The sequence below is a fragment of the Rhipicephalus microplus genome, chromosome 1 (genome assembly GCF_043290135.1).
Source record: "Rhipicephalus microplus isolate Deutch F79 chromosome 1, USDA_Rmic, whole genome shotgun sequence".
Classification (NCBI taxonomy): domain Eukaryota; kingdom Metazoa; phylum Arthropoda; class Arachnida; order Ixodida; family Ixodidae; genus Rhipicephalus; species Rhipicephalus microplus.
The window spans coordinates 112,221,119-112,244,033 of NC_134700.1; the positions used below are offsets into that span (position 1 = coordinate 112,221,119).

The window sequence follows — 22,915 nt, forward strand, 5'->3', positions numbered from 1 at the left end:
CCAACACGGCTGATGTGTGAACCGAGGAAAACAGATTTGCACAGACCCGGGGAATTTTCTCGTATATGTGTGGTTTAAGCAACGACGTGTTTTAGCCACACACGTTGTTTTTTTATATAGCGGTGTGCTTGACAGCATACGGCACCTCGTTCACGCGTGAACTAGGAAGTGTGACACGTCGTCGTCGGCGAAGCCCGAGGTGTCAGACCGGCGTGTCTTCGACGGCGTGTCACTGTGTCTCCGGAGGTTGTAGGAACAACCGCTGCCATTGTATTATGTATACGTGCGTGGAATAACAAAAAAAGACGGACGGAAAATGGAAAGAAGCTGCCCAGTGTTACAAACTCGTCACCTCGTGTCACGCCTCCGTGTTCGCAACGAGACGAAGACGTGTAGATGACGCGCACGAAGGAATCCCTGGTCGGCCGCGTAGCGAACACTTTTGGCACGGATACAGCGACTAGCAAACTAAGGGCATTCGCGCTCACGCACAGAATGGAGACAAGACGAGACAAAAATAAAGCGTCGGCCACACGATGTAAATTCAGTCGCGCCAAGGCGCAGCGCCGAGTCGTGCACCGCTCTGCTTGTCCCGCGTCTATGGTCGTTTTCCTTCCACTCGTGTCTGCAGTCTTTCCTCCATTTTGGTTTTCGTTTTTTTTCTTCTTTTTACTGTATAATTGCTCTTATTCAATTTTTTGTCACAGCCAACTTGCACTCTACGGGCTAACTTCCCCCGCACTCCGCCGTTCGCACGTACTTATACACATCGCATGCACGCATGTTAGCGACGCTATTTGCACGGCAAGGCCTCCGCCGGCAACGAAAAAGAATTCCGTCAGCCAGCTATCCCGGTCGCAATTATAGGCGAGCGGGTGCACGCTGTCGCCTAGCTGTGTCGTTAAATCAGACGCTTCCTACCAGGTGGCCGACTGAGACAGCGTGACGTAAGGGCCATGTGGTCCCGTGAACCGTGCCAGTAGGTTCTCTGCTCCGCGAATATATTCGCAGGCAAAGAGGACAAACTAGTAGATAGGCTATAGCGCGAAGTGGTTTTGTTTTCATCTCCCTCATATCTGTCTTTCCTTTTCTAGGGTCTCCGTGGACGTCACGCGGCACCAGGCACACCATATGTGTTCCTGGAGATATAGGGCGCGCGCATACAGTAAACAAAAAAGGAAAACATTGATACTGTTCTTCGTTGTTTTTGCCCTCCGTGTAAGGACCGCGACATCTCGTATTCTCGTTTTACGTTTTGCAGCTCTGCTCGGCTACTGCTCCGACAGCCCTACACGTGACCTGCAACGTTCGTTTAAGGACACTTCGAAGCACGTGTCGGCATATCTGCGTTTCAAGGCGTTCGAAGCCAGGGCGCTAAGCGGAAACCCTTCCGTTCTGTTCCTGCGTCCAGCAGCGACAGTCATTTCCAAGATATAACACAGTTTCGAGAACAACATGGCTCGATGACTGGAGAGAGAAAGGCAGCGCCGTCTAAGCAGGGAACCTACGCACTTACGTGTGTGCGAAGATAGACCGTTCACATCTATGTTTCACTAAAACCCCAAACTATGGGGTGATAATGTCATGGCGTCAGGGTCGCAATAAATTAAGACGATTGAGGTATGAATCCGTCTCTTTTCAATGCTATACACTTCAATAGCAGGCGCATCTTTCAAATCGTGGTTCCATACAATAATGATTAATATTGAGTCTTTCATTGCCGTAACGCCACCCACGTACCCGATACTTTCAAATCACGAATGAAAAGTGCGCCGTCAACGTCATGCAGCATGCTTCATAACAAGTCGTCAGCATCGTGCGTTTGAGAAACAAAACGCAATCAAACAAGGTCGTTGCTATTGCCAAAGAAGAAAAAAACAGACAGCAAAACACTTTGCAGAAGGTGCAACTGTCTTTAGGGTACATGATTTATACTCACCTGTTATTGTATGTAACTTAAATGCTTCTTCTTGCGCACATATGTGCAAGTTTATGCCTATTTGGAAACGACTTAGCGCATTTTAGCTTACTTAATGCTTATGGTATATCGCCATCGGTGTATTCCTTCACTCGCGTGCGGAAATTGGCTGTTTGCGGCGATAGATTGGCTGTTGTGCACAGTGGAATAGGCAAAAAGTTGCCTCGATGAGGCAACGCCCTCGATCAGAATTGACGCAGGTGTTGACGGGTGTCATTTTGTGCTGTGAAAACATCCGTAAACAGAGGCTGTGCGCTCAAGCTGACGTTTGGACCAACTGGGCTTGTCTGCTTCAAGGCTAAAAGTTCTAGCCTTGAAGAAGGCTGGAATTTCTAGCCTCGAAGAACACAAGTCTACTTGCTCGAAACGTCGCCTCGAGCACGCAACTCCTGTTTGTGGTTTTTTTTTCTTCGCAAGCTTCCATCTTCCCGTTTTTTGTTTTTTTTTGGAGGGGGGCGGAGTGGTATTTGTGTCATACGTCCCACAACAGAAAGAAATCTCCAGAGAAACCCTTGGGCATGCAATCCTCTGGCTACGCCGCTACCTATGCACTTCAATCTTTCGAAGGCTTTCGTTCTTCTTTATTTTTGCCATTTGAAGTGGAGTAGCAAGCGCCAATGCGTTCAGTGAAAGTTCTCACAAAAAATGCAAAAAATTCAAAAAAAGAGGCAAAGCTCATTAGCAAGATATGTGATAGTAAGCATAAACGAGCCTGTGCGCTCACCAGATGATCGTCGTTCCGCGTGTGCCTTGGCGAGCAGATGACGTCGGTGGTGACGGATCGCAGTCCGTCTCGGCCTTCCTTGTCCAGCTTCTGTCGCAGCACGAGGCTCTTGGTTCCGGGCAAGATGGTGAGCGGGGAGCCCTCGGGATCGGCCATGCGCAGCTCGATGTCGCCCCACGGCTCGCTCGCGTTGCCCGCCACCTGAAGGGTGCCCACGATGCTCTCTGAAAACGAAGAAAGTGTTTCCTCGCATGTTCGCCGAAGGGAGTACACGTATACAAGCCTAAGTGCGAAGTCAACCTATACGATTAAATGGGCTGCAGTAACTTACATGGGCAGTGAACGAGAGCTAACGATTCAACCGAATCAGACAGCAGGTTGATGCCCTATCATATCAAGTACGTAAGTGAAAACACGTGGTTCTAACGATTGCCGGTTCTAACCCTTCCGGAATGTTGTGGTATGCTTAAGCATATACCTGGAGCGTAGCTTGTCGAGGAGTTATTCATCTTGAGGTCTTTCCTGATTGTAAATATTTCTCTCGCTCTCCCACATCTTGAGACACCTGAGACACTGGAAGCGAATGAGGAATATCGAGACGAAGGAATGCCGTCAGCACTTCCCCAAAATATGCGTAGTGATAACACGCAGAAGTCTTTCGACACGAGGAACTGTATTATCCGTCTAGCTTTCACTATATCCGCCCTGCGCACCTTTTGACAACCATTTCGACAGAATCACATGCCTCAGCTGCTCAGCTACATAATATTTACTCGAGGAGATTATGGACCCATAATGTTTCAATCGTACACTGCGGTATTGTTTTTTTAACGAATGCCAAAACAACGGCTATTGGGCGGTTTGGTGAATATAATTAGATCAACGAATGCAAAAACAATGGCAATTGAGCAGTTTGCTGAATATAATTAGATCGATGAAAGAAACATTTATGACAATAGGGAGGTCATACAAGTAAATGGTCGCAATGCCTGTTTTGTCAATTTCTCGGAGCCACCATATAACCAATCACGCTGTTCGGGTCATATTAGCGCTTAATTTAATAGCGCACTGAACGTACAAGGACGTAATAGAACGACTCGTCCTCGTTTGTAAAGTGCGTTACAAAATTGAACATGAATTATCAGCATGTCCAAGCATACATGCTTTCGTCTCAATGCATGAATCACAGAACTTCGCATAAGTGCTTACCAACTGGGAAGGCTTCATTGACCGTGAACGTCTCTGAGGATCCGCCATGAGTGAGGTAGCATAGGTTATCTGCAGATAAATAAGAAAGCAACAGTTATTAGTACTTGAGCTGGCATCTACATAGTGCGCACTGAGACATCGCAACAGAGAATAAAAGTGTACCATAGTGAAATGACATGGCATGTTTGCTTGCTAGAGACAGACTGACAACGTGACTGCTTAATGCAATTAAAAGGTTTCTGTGGTGCATCGGTGGCCAAAGAGGGCCACGTTTCTTTATGTGGCGTGAGCGATGACCATATGATTACGATGACAGCGTGCAATATGGCTGCAGAGAGGTCGTAAACGTTGTGCTATACAGAAACATGGAGTGTGTTTGTAGAACAGAAGATTGACAGCTTGAGCAACTTTCCTTGCTTTGCCTGCTGTATGTGCTCATGCACTAATAGCATGAAACTAAATATTTAATTTTTATTCATACTTCTTTGGTTTGATTTACCCGATAAGCTGAACTTTTTTTTTCCAGCTGTACGAGTAAATGTTTCAGTAGGGCGCACATAACGCACACAATAACTGGAGTACGTGTAGCTCACAACGACATACTATCTTAGACAATTAATTCGAGGTTGTGTATACTATGACGGCTTTTAAGCGCTCGCGACGCAAGTAGCTCTCTTCATGTGTCGTCTTGCAGTCAAATTTGTTTTTGATAATTTTAATTAGCACACCTGTTTATCTTATTGTCATGTTACATCGAGTCACTCACGGCTAATAGTGTCGCCATTTGCAAAGGAATCCGAGTGAAATATATATATATAGTTGATAAGAGTTATTTAGACTCATCGGCACATTCGCTTCCTTGTGGCTTGAACGAAACAATATGGCCATCACATAAACGGGCCAGTTCATCTGTTCTTAGTTTCCCTTGTGGCCATCAATACTTTACATTACACAGAACATTCCTCCTGGTACTAAATCTTATAGATTACAATACGTGAACTCTCAAGCCACATCCACAGCGTCCTTGTAACGAATGCTTTCGCATGAGGTATAGTATACGATCCGTGGCAAGGACAAGAGAACGCGTCCATATTATGCAAACAAATTAACAGATGCGCTTATACAGGCTATAGCATGCAATGGTAGAAATCCTTGCAGCCAATTTTAACGGCGCAGTTGTAAACACTGTCTTTAAAGCGTATACACACTCCACGCCGGTGCGTCAAGCTCGCACTCATTGACGTTGTACAAGGAGAGTGGCCGTAGGAATACAGACCGTGCTGGAACGTCAGAAGGTGTTTGCATACAATCGTGAGGCCTGCGCGTTCTCCAGTCATGATTCAGGAGGAAGGCACGCACCTTTTTATTGCTATCTACGAGTGACTACGAGTGCTGGACTGAACATGCCTCTCAATTCAAACGGGCTGTATGGCAAGTCACCACAATGAATTAACCTTCATAATTATAGGATTTAAAAGACCATTAGATGTACGGCTTGGTAGCATGACACAGACGATCAACAATGGCTCTTTTGCTTGCCTTTGAAGCTGCAGTAAAGGCCAAAGAGTTTCTTATAAGTACACTAGAAAGAACTGTGGCGCTAGTGTCTATGAGAGCTGCAACGCACGGTGCTTCAGCGAGCATTAGAATGATGAGTGACGTGTTAATTTGTCTGATCTCCGTATTTTCGGCTCCTTGTGGCTTCGCTTGGGAGGGCACTGCTTTGCCACGAGACGACAATCAGCCAAAGTTTATCAATTACACTTCACGACCTTAACCTTGTAAGCTCGCCAGACCATGTCTGGTCTCGAAATTCACAGCGGTCTGTTCTTTTATTTGAAACAAAACCGAAACACGGCATTAAACAAAACCAAAAGTGCGTTTGAAGCCCTCGAGCACCAAAACTAGGCAAGTTTATGTACTACCCATCATTGACATAGTCACTGAATGATTGCAGCGCCACAGACCCCTGTAGTTGATTTCAGAAAACTCTACGGTAACGGCGGAGCTGTTCTTGATCAAAATTCATGTACGAGGACCATCGTAGATAGTATATCGTAGACTGTAGTGACCACACAGAAAGTGAACAAAGAAGACTACGTATGTGTGCTGCCACTCCCCCTAACCTCTACTTCCACAACTCGCCAACAAGCCGTCTACTGCCACCACCACTCCTCCCGGTTCAGCTATTTACTTAATGCCACGTCATTCCCGCTTCATACCGAGTCATTCAACTGACTTCATTGCATATCGTTTAACCCGGTTTAACCCCCGCTGTGCGCCACAAGCTTCGCCGTTTTATCAGTTTTCTCCAAACAGAGATGACTGAATTGTACTTAAAGTATTACCTTTTTTTTCATCTCGAATTCTCTCATGCTTTGCCATCTGCATGCACAAAGCCCCGATGCATCCTAGCACGTCATACGTGTGCGGCCCCTCTCCGGGACTTTTCTTAATTTTGCATCTGTACAAGCGTATGCGCGAGTGTACCGAGAAAACGCCCCTGTAACGTGCTTGCAAAGGTTATCTGCTCTTGAATATTATCGGGGTCACGTGGAGCTCCCTAAGGCTCATTTTCAAATACATGAAGACTGTAAAAAGGGTGAGACAGTTTTCGTTGCCTAACCAAAGAAGCTACTGATGTACTACGTACATATATCTCTCACAGAATCTACGCCTATGTCCCTTTGGTTTGCAAGTGCGCCTCACAGCCGCCATTCAAGCACACTGCATAAACAAACAAAGAAAAAGCCCAGTATCACCAAGGAGCAATAATTTAGACACGACGTTAACGGAGGTGCGAACCGAGCCGCACCCCTGCCAGATGCCCGCGAAAGAATTTAACGCCTATGCAAGTTTCTACATGCTCCTGGAGCGAAAGGTTCCTGGGAGCGGGCGAAATTAAACGTCGTGTGCGTTCCTTCCAAAAGAGTCGCCAACTGCGTGCGCGTGGCGACAATTCCTACACGCGTTGCGCCAAAGAAAACACAAGCTGCAACCAAGCCGAAAAGAGCCAAGCCCTGTCATTTATCAACAGGTCGCCGATATTCCACCGCGCTGCAGGCAGCTCGGCGCGTTCTCGTTTCGAGCGGCAGCAAAACGGCCGGGAGTGACCACACGAATCCTGTTATTCATGGGACGCCCGGGGCGGGCCTTTTCGGGAGCAGTGACAATTAGCGAAACGATCGGACGCCGGTATGGCTGGTCGAGCGACTGTTCCAAAAAGACACGGCGCTTTTTCTCGTATGTCCACGAGGAAAAGAACGCCGCTTGATAATAACGAAGTCGTCAGTATACCTTTGCTACAACTTTTCTTATTCTGTACCCATACTTTCCGGTTTTTTTTACTTATACCGATTGTCTTTTAGCACTATACCTTCAGCATCCTATACTATACCTTCAACCTTCTGTACCTTCAGCCTCGCAAATAAATGACGAGTTCTACACGGCCACGCTGACCACCTTCACGTCTCTTTCATCTACCTCGCTAGAGCAGTAAGACAGTGCGGTGTTCGAAGCCGGAGGTATAAAATGAATGAGGGCACAGATGTTGACCAAGAGGTGTTTTTTTTGTTCGTTTTAAACCTCCTTGACGCTGACACACCACATCATTAAATGAGTGGCCCAACACCATCTCAACAATACTGGAGACATGCTAACAGATATGCCAAATGATCAGCGCGTTACTATCAAGAAATTATGGAACAGGTTCGTCTTAATCATCCCTATGGAGGCTTGTGACAGAAAGAGACGTCTGGGTTAGATGTCGTTGTCAGCTATTAGGGAAACACGTATTCTGAATTTCACAGCAACCGCAGATGGTCATATAATTCACAAAACCAATCCTAGGTTATCGAGCAGTCGCATTAGGCATTGATTGACTTACTTTCCCCACAAATGCGAGAAAAGTTAGTTCTATGAGCATTAACGAAAACTTAGTGCTAACCTTGATCACTGGCACATGCTCGAAAATTAATAAGCCTTCCACTCTTGACAAGATGAAATCATTGTCAATGCTGGAGAAAAAATATACACTAATAATGTCTGGACTTTGCTTGCCATATATATTACGCTGGGAGTCGGTAATATAACTTTTAGGTCCCCTTAGATTTCACAAGTGAGTTTGAACATTTTTGAAGTTGTGCTATGAGTCATACCTCGAAAGAACATGTGCATGACTTAATTCGATACCAAGTTCCTACATGGCTTGTTTAAAGACGCCAGTGAAAAACGCTTCATTAGAATATCAATGACCTAAGACGTTGTAGTATAAATGAACTGCAATACATACTGCTGAGTACTTAGTTTTGCCAATATTCGTTGGATGTAAGCTTCAATCAGTAATAAAATATGGTTACTCTTTTTACTCAAGTAGAGGCCACAAAGACTCGCATTATGGCATCGTCATAAACCAAACTTCACAGTAGAAAAAGAAAAAGACCTCGAAGCTTATGGCTTCATAAAATAATGCATTTTAATCACTAGTATTGCATCACTCGAACTGTAGTAGTGCAATTGTAAGAAAAACAGAACGGAAGAACTAACGTAGACAGCAATTGTCCTTCTCTGTCGTCATTTGCTTCATGTGCTTGTCAAAATATAAAGCTCTTGCACGTTCAAGAGGTACCAATTTCGGCTGAGCTAACCAGAATACTTCGTAAGTTGTACTTATAAGGTCCATAGTTATTTGAAGTAAATTAACTTGTTTGATTCAAGTTATCACATGTCCAAGTAGAGAGCGAATATGCGCATAGTGTAGGCTAATAATTAATAGGTCATTCATTATGACAAATAACTATTATATTGCCGACGAATCTTACCCCGCGACCAAGCCCAGCGATCGTTCAATGATCAAGTGGCGATCGTTGCAAATGTGCGCGGGAAATCCGTGTGCGGGAGCACATCTATCGTTCGCCGTACTCAGCTGTGCCGATGTTTCCGGTGCACCGTGGCGACTCGCTGATCGCCGCCGCAAGCGCCGAAAGCGCGGCTCGCCCCAGATTGCTCCACTGCCACTGTATTCTGGGCACGTACTACTCCGTGGTCCCCTGTGGCGCGCTCAGTGTGGGAAGCATTCAGCGTATGCCTCAGTGTGCGCACGTCTAGACTGCTCGTGATAAACCTGAGTGTACACGAGCTATGCGTGAGAGAGAAAGGAAGGGACAGTAAAACGAACAAGAAAAATTTGTTTTCTGCATTTCTGCTTCTTCTTTGTGGGTAACCAAGTGTTCACGGCGTTGCCGTGTGTCACAGTCGTACACGGCCTATAATGCTCAGTCACCCAGTGTTTACGCTTCAACAAGTGTCATCGGTGGACTCTTGCAGTGATCAGGTCATCACTATCGCTTCTATTTGAAGGTTGGTCATTCATGATAAAAAAGTTATTTAAAAAGGGGGAACGTGGCGACGTCATTGTCAGTGCAATGAAAGTCGGGTCTGCGCTGTGCACCTCCGATATCCTCGAAATTGTAACAGTGTCACGCGGGAACGTTTCGTGCTCTTACGGCGAATACGCTACGGAAGCCTGACTGATATTTTAGAGCAGGCGCTGCTAAACAGTAAACACTAGTAGCAAAGAAGAAAAGGACGACAGCCCGCGAGCGCATTTTTCCAATATGTAGACAAACAAAAAGAAATTTCGAAATTTGACTGACCTTGATTTATCAATAACAACGAGTAATGTTATTCTGACCAAAAAGTTGTGGCTGTTTTTTATAAAAGTGTTGCAAGCCAATAACAGCCGAGACGCAGCAAGAAGCGAGTGACAGTCCGTTTGCGTCGTTCAGTTTTGGCAAACAGCACTTTAAACGAAGTGTACTATTTTCGGACTTTACATGCGTGTCATTCCCCCAATTTAACATTTCTAACATTTCCGCTTCACATCATCACATTCATCAATGCAGTAGCGACCTCTGCACGGGAGGGTGAGGATGTTGACAGCCACAGTGCACCCACAAATTGAGAGCTACACCAATTCGAGATCTTGTGTGTTAAGAAAAAGTGCTAAACAAGTTCGAGTACTTCGTATACTCTATACTATGGGCGAGCAGTGAGCCGTCGTTTGGAGAAGTAGCAAACGCATAAGGCGTGAATAAAACAACTTGCATGTATGAAAAATTGTTAACATTGTAGAGTACTTGGTTTGGCAGAGCTAAGAGCCGTCCCGGGATCTCACAATTGATGAGGCCGCGTTATCAACATACAACCAAGGGTTAAACATCAGTCAAAAGTCCTCACATCGGATAGGTACGCTGTGCCGTAGGGCCCGCTTATCACCTGCAATAATGCCGATGTCCTTTCTAACGCCCCTGTCATTTATGCTGGTTGCATAGTTAAAAAAATTACTCTCGATTTACTGAGGTCGCATGCTTGACAATTGATTGATTGAATGATTTGTAGGGTTTAACGTCCCAAAACCACCATATGATTATGAGAGACGCCGTAGTGGAGGGCTCCGGAAATTTTGACCACCTGGGGTTCTTTAACGTGCACCCAAATCTGAGCACACGGGCCTACAACATTTCCGCCTCCATCGGAAATGCAGGCGCCGCAGCTGGGATTCGAACCCGTGACCTGCGGGTCAGCAGCCAAGTACCTTAGCCACTAGACCACCGCGGCGGGGCCATGCTTGACAACAGTAACGGAAATTTCTGTGTGACAAACGAGGAACGTATTGTTTTTTTATGCGTCATTACCGAAAGCGAAATGATTTGTGAAGTGTTAGGAATAAATGTGCAAGCATTCAAACGTATCGTTATACCTAACCCAGAGTGCGACCTCAAGTTTTGAAGAACTGCTTTGATGATGAGTGGGGCGAAGCGTCCGTCCACGCGTCCGTACGTTCATTCGTCCGTCCGTGCATCTGGCCGTGCGCCTGTCCGTCCGTGTGTCCATGCGTCTGCCCAACCGTCCTACTGCACAAACTTCTATTGGAGGAACGCCATCTAGCAAATGCGACGAGAAATGGTGCTGAGACAGCGATAATTATTATACTGTTCGGGAGATACTGCCGGTTACGCCTGACGCTGGACGAGGTTAAACTAAGAGGAGCTTCACCCCTAAAATAGCCACCCGCATCTTCCCACAGGAGGAGCTCGAGTAAATGCGTCTCAAAGGAGGGGGGGGGGGGGGGGCATCGCCCGAATGTTGCGTTGGGTATGGTTTAGGAATGCTTTATTGCTATTTCGTCTTTATTATTCTCATTTATTGAATGAAGGAGAAGCCTTGCCTTCAATGAGTGGTGGGACGGTAATGTTGAGTTGTGCCCCACTACTGGTTGAAGTGGTGTCTTCAATCTTCATGAAGCGACAGTTTTGCGGGTGTCTTCCTGGGCTGGTACAAGACGTTATACGCATGCATCCGCGGGGTGGGTATGGATGGCACCGCTGACGCCGAAGCGCAACATCGTGTGACTAATAAGTGCTCCGCATATAAAAATTTGCTCCACCACTTGGTTGCATCCAAGGAGTCTAACCTTGATTGTATCGTGCTGATATTTTCACTTTTTTATGCGAACCAGCCGATGGTGGAGTTCAATCCGGTGGCGTGCAGGGTGACCAACCTTACTGCGCATGCGCCAACATTCCCCTCTCGTCGTGCTCACGCGGGAAGTTTGGAGGAGGTCGGGTGGAAGAGACAACAAAGACACGGCCGCTGAATTGTTTTTATCGAGCGGCCATTGCAGAGAGCTGACTCCACTTCGTTTCTGCTTTCGCTTTTATCACTCCGCAACAGCTGTGCTCTCGTATATAATTCTGTGCAAACTCTCCACGTTCCACTCACGTAGCAGCGCTGGGTGTTCAATTTCCCACATGGTTCCCTTTAGTGGGTCATAATGCAATTTTTAACAGTGAAGCTGTTTGCTTAGCTGCCCATAAAAGCTTAGGTGTGTACAAAAGACGTCCCAGAGTGCCTCACCTTGCCTAGCAACCACTAAAGCCACAGCTGCGCCACCCTTGCTCTTCAACACTGTCCTGTTCTTGTTCTTGTTGAGCTTCCTTTTTGGCTGATGCTCACTGTGGGAGATTGGCCAACAGCTGAGTGGTCTTATAAATTCTTGTTCAACTTTAGAGCAATGGAGGGTATAAAATGAAATTGTGTCAAATTTTAGAACAAAACTTTGGTGCTCGCAGAAACGAACCAACTCTAAACCTCTTTATTAATGAGAGATAATAACCTAAATAGAAAACCTAACACAAAAACAAACAGAAATCAATAAGAAAAATTACAAATATGCCGACAAAGAAGAATATGATTTAATAAATTAGTTTGTTAGTATTTTGGTTTCGTCCTGCTCTTCATCGTCGTCATCCCCTGCTTCTCTTTCAAATCACGTGGGTCAATTGCTCAATCGCGGGATGCAATAATTATGATAAGTGAGACAACGAGTATAAAGAGTGAGAAAAAAAGAGAGAGAAAGGAAGAAAGAAACAGAATTAAGGCATTACCAGAGAAATAACTTTTCGGAAGGTGAGATTGGAACCCATGTACACACAATACGAAGGCAAGCTCTAAACCACTCGGGTATCTAGACACGCTAGAAAAAAAAATGAAACATGGCATATCCTTGTATAGTGTAGGATATCAATGAAGTAAGGATGAGGAGTGAATATGAAAATGAGGAAAAAGAAGAGAGAAAAGTGTACAAAATAACGTAGAAAGAAAGAGGAAAGAGAGAACTATAGATAACAAAAAACAGTAAGAAAAAGAAGGAGAGAAAGAGTGAAAATCAAAGAGAGTGAGAGAAACGCAAGGGAATTAGAAAGAGCCATACAAAAAAAGAAGAGGAAATATGGAGGGAGAGAAAGAGAGAATAGTACAGAAGATTGATAAAAAAATAGAAAACCAAAAAAGAAAAAGAAATTCACAGCGAGAAAGAGAGAAAAGAATAAATATGAAGATAGGTAAAAAGACGACCTCTATAAATAACAAAGGATATAAACTGGACGAACCCAGGAAGAAATAAAGACGAAACTTGGAAACTGAGCAAAAGAACAGCCAGGACTACATAGCTGCTTATAGGCTCTGCAGTCTGTTTAGCATTGCGGCTTCAGTACAAGTTATGCTGTTGTAGGCCTGTGTGCTCAGATTTGGGTACATGTTAAAGAACCCCAGGTGGTCGAAATAGCCGGAGCCCTCCACTACGGCGTCTCTTATAATCATATCATGGTTTTGGGACTTTAAACCCCACAAATCAATCAATCAGTAGAAGTTATGCTAATTTTTTTACTGCGACAAAGAAATGCCCACAAGACATGGTGCTTTATCTGTATATGAGTATTTTGTGTGTGCTGTGAGGCCTGCGTTGTATATAAATTGATGCATCATTTTCTTGGATCTGTTATCATGTAACGTATGATCATGGCGAGCAGCGGAGGCCAGATTGATTGGCGCAGGGCGCATCACCTTGCGCAGGTGACGCATCGAACGCAAAAGCGTTTTCTTCATGTCGAATTCATCGAAGCCTCCCGTTGTATCAATGCACATTTGTATGCGAAAACAACAAGCGCACTTCGTGCCCGCTTTTTCAAAGGCCACACTGTATTTTTGACATCAACCTAATTCAGACTGAGGCCACTATCGGTCAAGTCATCTCACTCGGTTGAAAGCTCTCGAAAAGTGCGCGATGCCTATTTCGCCTCTCAGGTCAATGGACCAGAGACAAAGATTCACGCCGAGCACGCACCATTTAATGCGCCGACGCGATGTATGTAGAACGAGTATCCTTTCGATCTACGATTCGCTTGGTTGCGGAAACGTTCTAACATACCTATAAACACGAGCCTCCTACCAGAGTTCGCGCATGCGTGCCGTCTATACAGCGGGCGTGGAACGTGTATCGGGCCTTCTTGTTGAGTTGGCGTGCAGCATCTGAATGCGCGCAAACTATTAACATAGGGTCTGAAGGCGCGCCCATACTTCGGTGGCCATTCGCGATATGCAGACAAGAGAGCGTGACGTCATCTTGATCGCTCAAGTAGGCTCACTCAGCGAGACGATCAAGGAAAGTGTAGAAGCAGCTCAAATCTTATGATCACGGAACGGTCCACTTGCCTTGTCAAGTTCTGCTGTGCGTGTAGAGACAACGTAGAGCACCGTGACGTTATAAGGTTTGCAGTATGCAAGCGGCGTGTACGTCCATTTGTGTTACGTATGAATATAAGGAAAGAGCCTGCAGCTGCAGACCAGCCCAGTGAAAGCTTTTATATTATACGGGTTTGCGAAACAGCGGAAAGATATAATGCGCAGGAAGCGTACGTCACCGGATGCACCGAATGACCACGGGATGTTGCGTGGTTTTCATTCTTTTGTCGTCCTTGTTCCATTCACAGTGTTACTATAGCTTGGCGCCGCAAATTATTCCCCCGTGTCTCATTGTATTGATTTAGCAACTATACACATTTCCAACGAGGCGAGATTATCGCGTCTCCGCTGCCCCGAAACGCCATATGACAGTGCAGGATTGAAGTAGTTCCGTTCAATATTTTTCACAAGTATCTGCGCAAATAATAACTACGTGCGAAATTATTTCGCATCAACTGCGTTCTGACAAAAAAAAAAAGGTCTGAGATTGTCCCTATAACCTTGACTTCCTCCATCTTGTTGAACACACACGGCATCCCTCTCTGCTGATTTGCCTAGAATGATATTTTCCAACTTTACTCTTCCGTAAATACATGCTTGAATCCTAAATGTACTGGTGAATGAAATCATTCGAATGGCCATAGCATAGCCATAAATTTACGACTTTAAGAGGCTATCGACATCTTGGCCATGGTTCGCCGAACAGAGTTGATGTGTGCGCATCAGTACTAAGTATTTCGAGAACTACAAAATGTACTCTGCTGCACTGTGTCAAGAACACTGCGCATAGAGGTCAGTTACACAAGGTCATGTACACAGCATGTCATAAGAAATGAAAACAGTAAGGCTGTCACATGTTCCTTCGTACATCTTTCGTAATGTGTTCATGTGACCCCGCACGAAAGTGCCTGTTTGTGCACATGAGAGGTCACTCTCTGAACTCGGTCGAGAAGCCGGATAAAGCGTGGGAGCTTAGACTGAACGGAATAAGGGCCGGACGACTCCCACCACACAAACAAAGCGGCGGCGTTTTATTTTTGCGCCGTGAGCTTCACATTAAAGTTCGGTCCACCCACGCCACCCGGGCGCGCGGATGGGAGTGAAAGTTCACGAAGGCATCCGCCACGAGCGCCAGCAAAAGAGCGGAAGCCCTGATGGCAACGCTGCTAATTGAGTCAACACGCAAACGTAATCGGAAGACCGCAGCGCACACATGGATTTCTACTCCGGCTGCCAGCGACGGATGTCAATACTTCCAGTTTTCATTTTTACGTTGAAGTGAACAATATATTAAGCGGCGTCGATCGCAACAACTCTTCTTTGTCGGTCGTTGGAACAACGCACCTTTCTTTGCGAAGAAATGCCATTATCGTAACATGTTTGTACGACACATAAGTGACGTTATAGTTGAGAAAGAGGCGATTCCGATGACCCATGCTTAATGTGTTGAAGTAGTGGTCAGTAATAAGTTTCAAGAGTCCACGAATATTCTAAAAACTTCCAATTACGATTTCAGTATTGTCGTATTCGATTTAATCTCGCCTTATTAGCGAATGGAAATGTTCCTCGAATATTTCTAAATACTTCGAATTTTCAGCTGTGAAGAGTGCCAAATAAATGGAAGGAAAGGTGGATAAAATTACGTAGCTTCCATGTTGGGTACAAAGATAAAGTAAAGCAAGAAGCATTGTGTTGCTTGAGGAGATAGGCTTCTAAAAAAAAAAAACAATCGTTTGCACCCAAGAGTCGTATTTTATGTTTTGTTTTGTGGCACTGTCCTCTGTCTACATTGTGCCATACCAAACACTTGCAGATCTGTTAACGTTTAGTATGGTGGAACATAGGTAAAGGACGGTGTCATTTGCTTAGTTGCAAATGTTTTGTATGGTACAATATAGGCAGAACAATAATGAAAGCTAACAGGCATTGATGCAGAGGATATATGAGATAATAAAACTTTCATGACCCGTGAAAGTGTTTCTCGTCAGCGTAATCCATATGTGAAGGAAGGGGAAAAAAGTTGAAAAGATAACTTACCACTGGCAACACTTTAACCAGCGATCTTCAAGTAACACGACTAATACCATCACTTATATATACTCGCCTTCGCATCAGTGTATGTTAGTTTTGATTATGATCGTGTACAACGAAGGAAAACAAGGTCCTTAAATTTCCCCTTCTTTCTTTCTAAACAGGTAAACCATCTCTATAGCCACAGCAGAAACCAACTATATAACTCCAAGCGAACTTTCACTCTCCTCCTCCTAACCAAAATCTGCACACTGCCGTCAAGGTACTGCGCAGAAGCCACTTCTCAAGCAGTATTGGAAGCAGGGACACCGTAGTGTTCATGTTGGGCCTACATCACGGGGGCCCAGTTTGCCCATAACTGGTCCCCCGTGGGGCTATGGTTCCACGAACTTTACTTAGATAGCCTTGCACATGCAGTTCTGTTGAGAGACACCCCACAGCGCACCTCTGACGTGAACCAGGGCTTCCGAATACGTTAGCTCAGGCAACACTCGCTTCGCAAAGCAGTTGCACTGCTCTTCAACGGTCGCTCTCGTGCTGCCTTCCTGAGGACGAGTTCTCCTCCCTCTCCCTTTGCCTGGCACGCTTGTCAGCAAGCTCAGCGCCTCGCGTGTAAACACGCTCCGTCATATCTTGCTTTTCGGGCGAAGCCTGCGTGCCACATGCATAAAGAGTGTATGCAGTGTGGCGCCCCCGTCTTCTCCCCGTCCCGAAGTGATGTTTGCCGTGAGCGCCGTTCGTGGCTGCCACCGTGCAGTCGTCGTCGAGCCGGCGATGCCGGATGCGGCAGTGCGAGGCACGAAACTATGCGAGAAGGCGGCTCGCACCTGGCCCCCCGTGCAAACATGTCCGCTTTCACCTGCTCCCTCTGTCGCCTCACTTCTCAGAGTGTGCTTTGTTTTACAGCGGAGCGCTGCCTTAACGACGGCGGGTAATGGCCGCATGCACCGAAGCTACTCCGCATACACGGCACGCCGCGCTGTGGCGACGCCGACTGCGGTTCCTGAGAGATTCGTGTGGTCGACGGCTACGCGGTGAAGCCATTCTCGCACCGCGGGCCTCCGACAGAGCAAGAACAAAGTACCGATTTGCCTCGCTTTCTTTGTTTGTTTGTTCAACGCGCATTCGTTTTCTCTATGACTCGCATTGCGGTTTCGCCCAACAGCGTGACGAAAGCGTTAGGCCTGGTTTATCGACGGAACACGCTCGTGGAGAGCGGGGTGGTCTGCCTCAACGGATGGGAATAACCGGGCAGTGGATCGTCGCGCCGACGGCCGCGAAAAGGAAACGTGAACTTGTATAAGTAGGAATGCTTCTGGCACGGCATTCATTTTTCAGCGAGCTAAGTTCAGAGAACGAGATGAAGTATGGAAGAATGAGGAAGTTGGTGTTTTGTTATGCACGGTGACCCTGTCATAAGATTTTACGTAGCTTGACGTTCAGAAATGCTTCGGACATCTACTTGAGGCCGGAATCATCATCCCTGCCGACGTGAATATTGATTACTAACACTTTTACGTCAGATGACATAAAGCTGCTATTTAATGAAAGTAGCACAGCATGTGCTGTTAGCTGCATATTTTTAGTCCACTCATGCAACGCTGTAAGTGAGGTAGATATGAAGTGAAATGATGTACTTTTATTGAAGTGTTTGGTTCAAAATCAACTGCAATATACATCGTTTGAATAACTGCACTGCACAATCTTCATTAAAGGAAAAACTATTCTCCGACGATGCGGCAATTTTTTCTGACAAGCGAGTTGTAAGCCACACTTTTATGGCACAAATAAAAAAAAGAAGGGCATCTGAGCACAATATACGATAGAGTTCAACAATGTTGAATCAACGAAGTCGGCAAACACGGGCGCCATCATAGGCGTCAACGATGACCCAGTATCGCCTCTCTCAGTCGGATGGGAGCTTCAAGGTACTATAGGCTCCTTTCGATATCTCTAGTAAAAGCTGCTCGCATCGTCTACATACCACGCACGCTCAAGAGACGTCACAAATGAACGTTTCGACGGCGCGCGAGTTTTTCGCAAATACAAAAGGCGGGATATATGCACTCACATTGTGCGCGAACAAAATTCGCTTTGCAAAGAGCCACACGCTGATCCAACTGTTCATCGAAGCATGGGGCCACTTTTGAGTCACGCCTGTGTTCGAACAAAAGGAATCGAGGTCCACATTTAAAGAAGAGCCAGTGGGAGCGTCCGAGGTTCCCGTGTTTCCTTCTGGTCCGGCGCCTCTACTACGACCACCTTTACCCGTTGCAGCTTCAATGTAAGTATACGGGCGTGTGTGCGTGTAGCTGTGGAAAGACTATCTGATCGATGGGACACGGTTGGATGATGCCGCCGCCGATCTGAAGAGTACGTGAGACGAAGACGCACCAGGACGTTTTCAGTCTACTCAGCCTCTTCCGAGTCTGTGCGGTGAAAAGAAAACGGCAGCGGACGCCCAAAGCTACGGCTTGTCTTCAGAGATTCAGAACTGGGGCGGTCGTCTATGTGTTGGGAGCTGAAGAAAAATATACAAAGGCCACTTCATCTTTGATATCTTATTCTGTTCCTAAGCAGCACACTAAATTTAGGTCTCGGTGATTTCGCGCTTGCGGTAAAATCGACGCTTCTTCTTTCTTTTTTTTCTTTTTATATATACTTTGTGTGGTGGTTGTCGTGAGGAGGGCTTGGGGGTTTGTAGCTGAGAAACTCTGGATGTAGTGAGAGCTAATATGTTTTGCCGTCTCTCTCATTCGGAAACAATTCATGAATCCACAGCGGCCGAGTAATCATTCTCCTTTCTTCCCTCTTCTTTTCAGAGCAAATGCTCACAAAAGTACACTACGGACACACACATTATTCATTCGCTGCTATCAACATCTCTCCACCGAAAGGAAGTCGATGTACGAACCAAGGTAAGCGATGAATGCTGCAGAAGCAGATACAAACTGGCGCGTTTCGTTTGGTAATGCCTTGCGTTGGTAATGGATTGCAATCAGGCCTCAGGTTTCTCACATAAATAGCCGAGTACATTACTGGGTTGGTGTTCGTAGATTGCATTAACACTCGTGGTGAGAACATTTCCGTATGTTATGTTGTACAAATAAAGTAAGGTAAGTAAGACAAAGCAGCGTTCTTACCAACACACTATAATGAGCATGTACAAGGTGCTAAGTGAATCGCGCAGCGTATTTAGCGACAGCGTGTCTAAAAAAAGAAACTTAAGAATGAAAACACCCCAAGCTCTAAATGCATCTTGGGGAAGTGAAAATGTACCGCACATTAACACACCAATGGGTGCAGAATTAGATGTACCGCGCATTAACACACCAGTGGGTGCAGAATTAGCTTTAAAATCCCACACAAAGACCCTGGCAAAACCATAGATGGTCCGTTCTCATACTTGCGTTGGCTGCACTTCATGTGTGCATTTGAAATATTCTGAAGCCTGCTTAATTCTTCCCCAACTGTAAGTGTTCGCAAAAGCTGGCTTTACCACAGCAAAAGTAATCGTACGGAGAAGCCACACCTGTGATATTTTATACGCTGCAAAATATAACAGAAAAGGCCTCTAAGATCGGGGGAAATCGAGCACTCGTGTGAAAGCTCATCAAGATCATTGTAGATTTCAGAATACAGGCGGCAACTTTTTAGTCATCAGAAAGTAGATAAAACATACAAAGAATGCCGTGTTTAATTGGGATAATTGTGATAGCTTTGGATATGAACCTCAACCTCTCCACAGCAAAGCAGTTACAGCGCAACAAGATAGAACAGAAATGGATATTGATTAGTTGGTTTGGGCATGGAGAGCGATGTTCCGCTAGCAGGCAAATCTCCACGACATATCTTTCTGCTTAACACAGATGCGGGTGTAAGGTTGAAAGGCTACGAAGGAGTCCACGGAGAACCCGGCTCAGCATGAGGGTGGGGGGAGGGGGCATGTGTGAAAAAAAAAACGAAAAAAAAGTGAGTGAGCAGAAATGACAGTTCACGCTGTGTCAGGTGCCGTGCAGTATGACAATCTGAATCAATACATGGAGGGGAACAGCGGTGAGGGGAAGGAGGCTCATTCCAGGGTGACTGTTATTGTGCCTCCACGTGACATTTGGCACACAATGATTTTTTTTCACTGGGTACAGAAATGATCACAACAAAAAAAAAGGAAAGTTGCTTTAGAAGAATTCCTTTTTTTATTTTGTTGCAATACGACGCATCAATCTTATGCCTCACAAGAAGTGTTCTCAGTTACCGTGCTCGACCGCTGATGCGAAAGTCGCTGGTTCGATCCCGCGTGTGGCATTCGCATTTTGATGTGTAGGGTAATGATGTAGTGATGTAATGATTATGTACGGTAATGAGTAATGTGTAGGCCCATGTGCTGAGCATTGTTAGTGCACGTGAAAGAGCACCAGATGGTCGAAATTTCCGGAGCCCTCCACAACGGCGTCTTTCATAGTCATATCGTAGTTTTGAAACGTTAAAAGACAGACATATATACTATTAAGAGTTATCACGTCACACGCACTCATGATATGTTAGGGCATGCAGCACCGTGAGCCCGCGTTCATGTACAAATAATGCTGGCGTCCTGTGTATATTAACAGATTCATATCCATCCACACACATGCATCGCGTGGCCCATCTGTATGCGCACACAACAATACGCATAACCAAACCCTAACATAGCACTGCATGCGGGAAACAACGCACGTACAGCCTCCTTATACTTTAAGAGTCGCTGCCCTCTTTGTGCGCGCATCCATCCAATACGATCCGGCTTTGGGTTCACCACACAATGTAGAGCGCACCGTTCATTTATACGGGCCGCCGGCTTGCGGCTGTGCCGTGTGATAGGGAGATCCGCGCACGGCAGCCTATACCGGGAAGGCACTTCCGCGTGCTTCATGAGGAGGCTCGTTCCATTATTGCTTCCGGTTCGGGGCCGGGCCCTCGTCTCGTTGAGAACCGACGTCACATCGATGCAGCGCGTTTATACATAGGAGCGCCGGAGAAAGCCGGCATCACGCAGGCCTGGCATACACGTCATGCATTACTGGTACCTTCGCGTCCATCAGCACGCACCTTCGTGCGAGGCGCCACCACTCGTAATTGGCAGTGTCCATCGACGGCGAGGCTCTCGTGTCGAGCAGTCGTGGGTGCGCCACAGGTTTCTCCTGTTCTGTTTTTTTTTTCTTCGGCCACGGACAGCTCCTGTTGTGGATATGCGCGCGTACTGCCCGCTCTGAGCTGTTGGGCCGCCACCCACGGTCTCGATATTAAGGTAGCTAATTCGATAGTTACGCTCCGTCATCAACAACCGGTAGATATCGAAGCAGCGCTACCTATAGATGGCAAACACATCGCCTTCAATTTTCCTTCCTTATTTTCCGATCGATAGCTTGTTTCAAACTATTTCAAACGAACTTATTACGATCGTTCTTCGCATCACCAATTCATTGGGGCAACACACACGAGATTTTAATAACGCCGGTTTGCGAAGGTTGCGCACGTGTGGCAAGTGCTATCGGCATGCTCCGATAGGCGTCTATAAGGCGCAGAGGCCGCAGCTTGCACGTTAACGTCAAGTGCAGGGCAGTGTGCCTTCGGTGCGTCGTCGGTGCGACTGAATACGTGCGAAAGAAGGCCACTCCTCGATTGCCGGGATGCGAAATCACGCCCGAGGCCGACGCGATGTGAGACACTCTTTCGACTATGCTTGTACATCTAGAAATAAGCGACGCGTACACCAGTGATCACCGCTTGCGACGATTATCCGTTAGTGTATATCCTGAATACTCCCGCCGTATCTCACACCTCTGAATGCCGGCTTTCCATTCCTGTATACTGTATCTTGGAAGGAGGCCCTCTATACTTAGTTGCTATATTAAAGTTTCTTGTGCCTTCAAAGCTACGAAGCGTGTTTCAGCCTTCAATGCTGTCCTCTTAAGTCTCATCAATCAGTGCCGTGACACGGACGAGCGCAGTTTATATGGACGCGAGTACGCACACCATAAGAACGCGCTCAGCGCCGTCTCTTGTTGAAAGTATACCTTACGCCCAGTGCGCCAGATTATTTTAAATGGGAGCGCATATATCTTCCGCACGCTCTATACACTGGAAATCACTGTCATGTCGTCAGGAATTGATTATTATCTTTTGGATGCCTCTTCCCGAAGACGGGTTGCGTTAAGTTGTTTGTAATAGAAGATATGTATGATCAATCCCAATGTTACACACATTAAATAAGGCGACCACTCACTCACTGGCAAACACGCAGCAAGTTAGAACAAAACTTTTCGTGATCTCCAACATTTCACCGCAAGTGCACGACGCAGGAACAAACTCTGCCGATGCTACATTGTATGGAATTCTGTTAAGACGCGAGCTGTGCCGATCCTAAACAATACTTACAGAGAAAAAAAGTTTTCTAAAACCATTACCTCTTTATTGCAATGAAGGTGCAAAGTGGCTGGCTCACATCCAGAATAATGTTACCAGGTGCAAGTGCGAGTGACATTTACGGAAAGTGAAACGCTCAATAATAAAGTTATCTGGGGTATTACGTTAAAAAAAACACGATATTATTATGAGAGACACCGTGGTGCAGGGCTGTAGAAGTTTCGACCATCCAGTGTTGTTTGATGTACACTGAAATCCCAAGGAACACGGACCTCCAGCATTTCGATTCAATCGAATTACGAACACCGTGAGCGAGACTAAACCGGCGATTTTTGTCGTTCACCTTCGTTGAAATAAATATCAACGCGTTGTTCCTGTAATGAATAACTATTTTATTATGAACAAACAAAATGGCGACACAGATACACAATGAGTAAAGGAGTTCTTCTCGACTCGGAGGGCGATTTGCGGCTGACTGCGTCACC

General features: G+C 46.0%; 1 protein-coding gene across 1 annotated transcript in view; it reads right to left on the minus strand.

The window, feature by feature from the left end:
- LOC119178254 (cadherin EGF LAG seven-pass G-type receptor 1) overlaps nt 1-22,915 on the minus strand; it is a 283,366-nt gene that overhangs the window by 55,515 nt on the left and 204,936 nt on the right. Inside the window, exons 3-4 of the mRNA XM_075887183.1 lie at nt 3,912-3,980; nt 2,703-2,926 (exon numbers count right to left, since the gene is read on the minus strand). Coding sequence (XP_075743298.1) covers nt 2,703-2,926; nt 3,912-3,980 — 293 coding nt within the window. The remainder of the gene's footprint in view (nt 1-2,702; nt 2,927-3,911; nt 3,981-22,915) is intronic.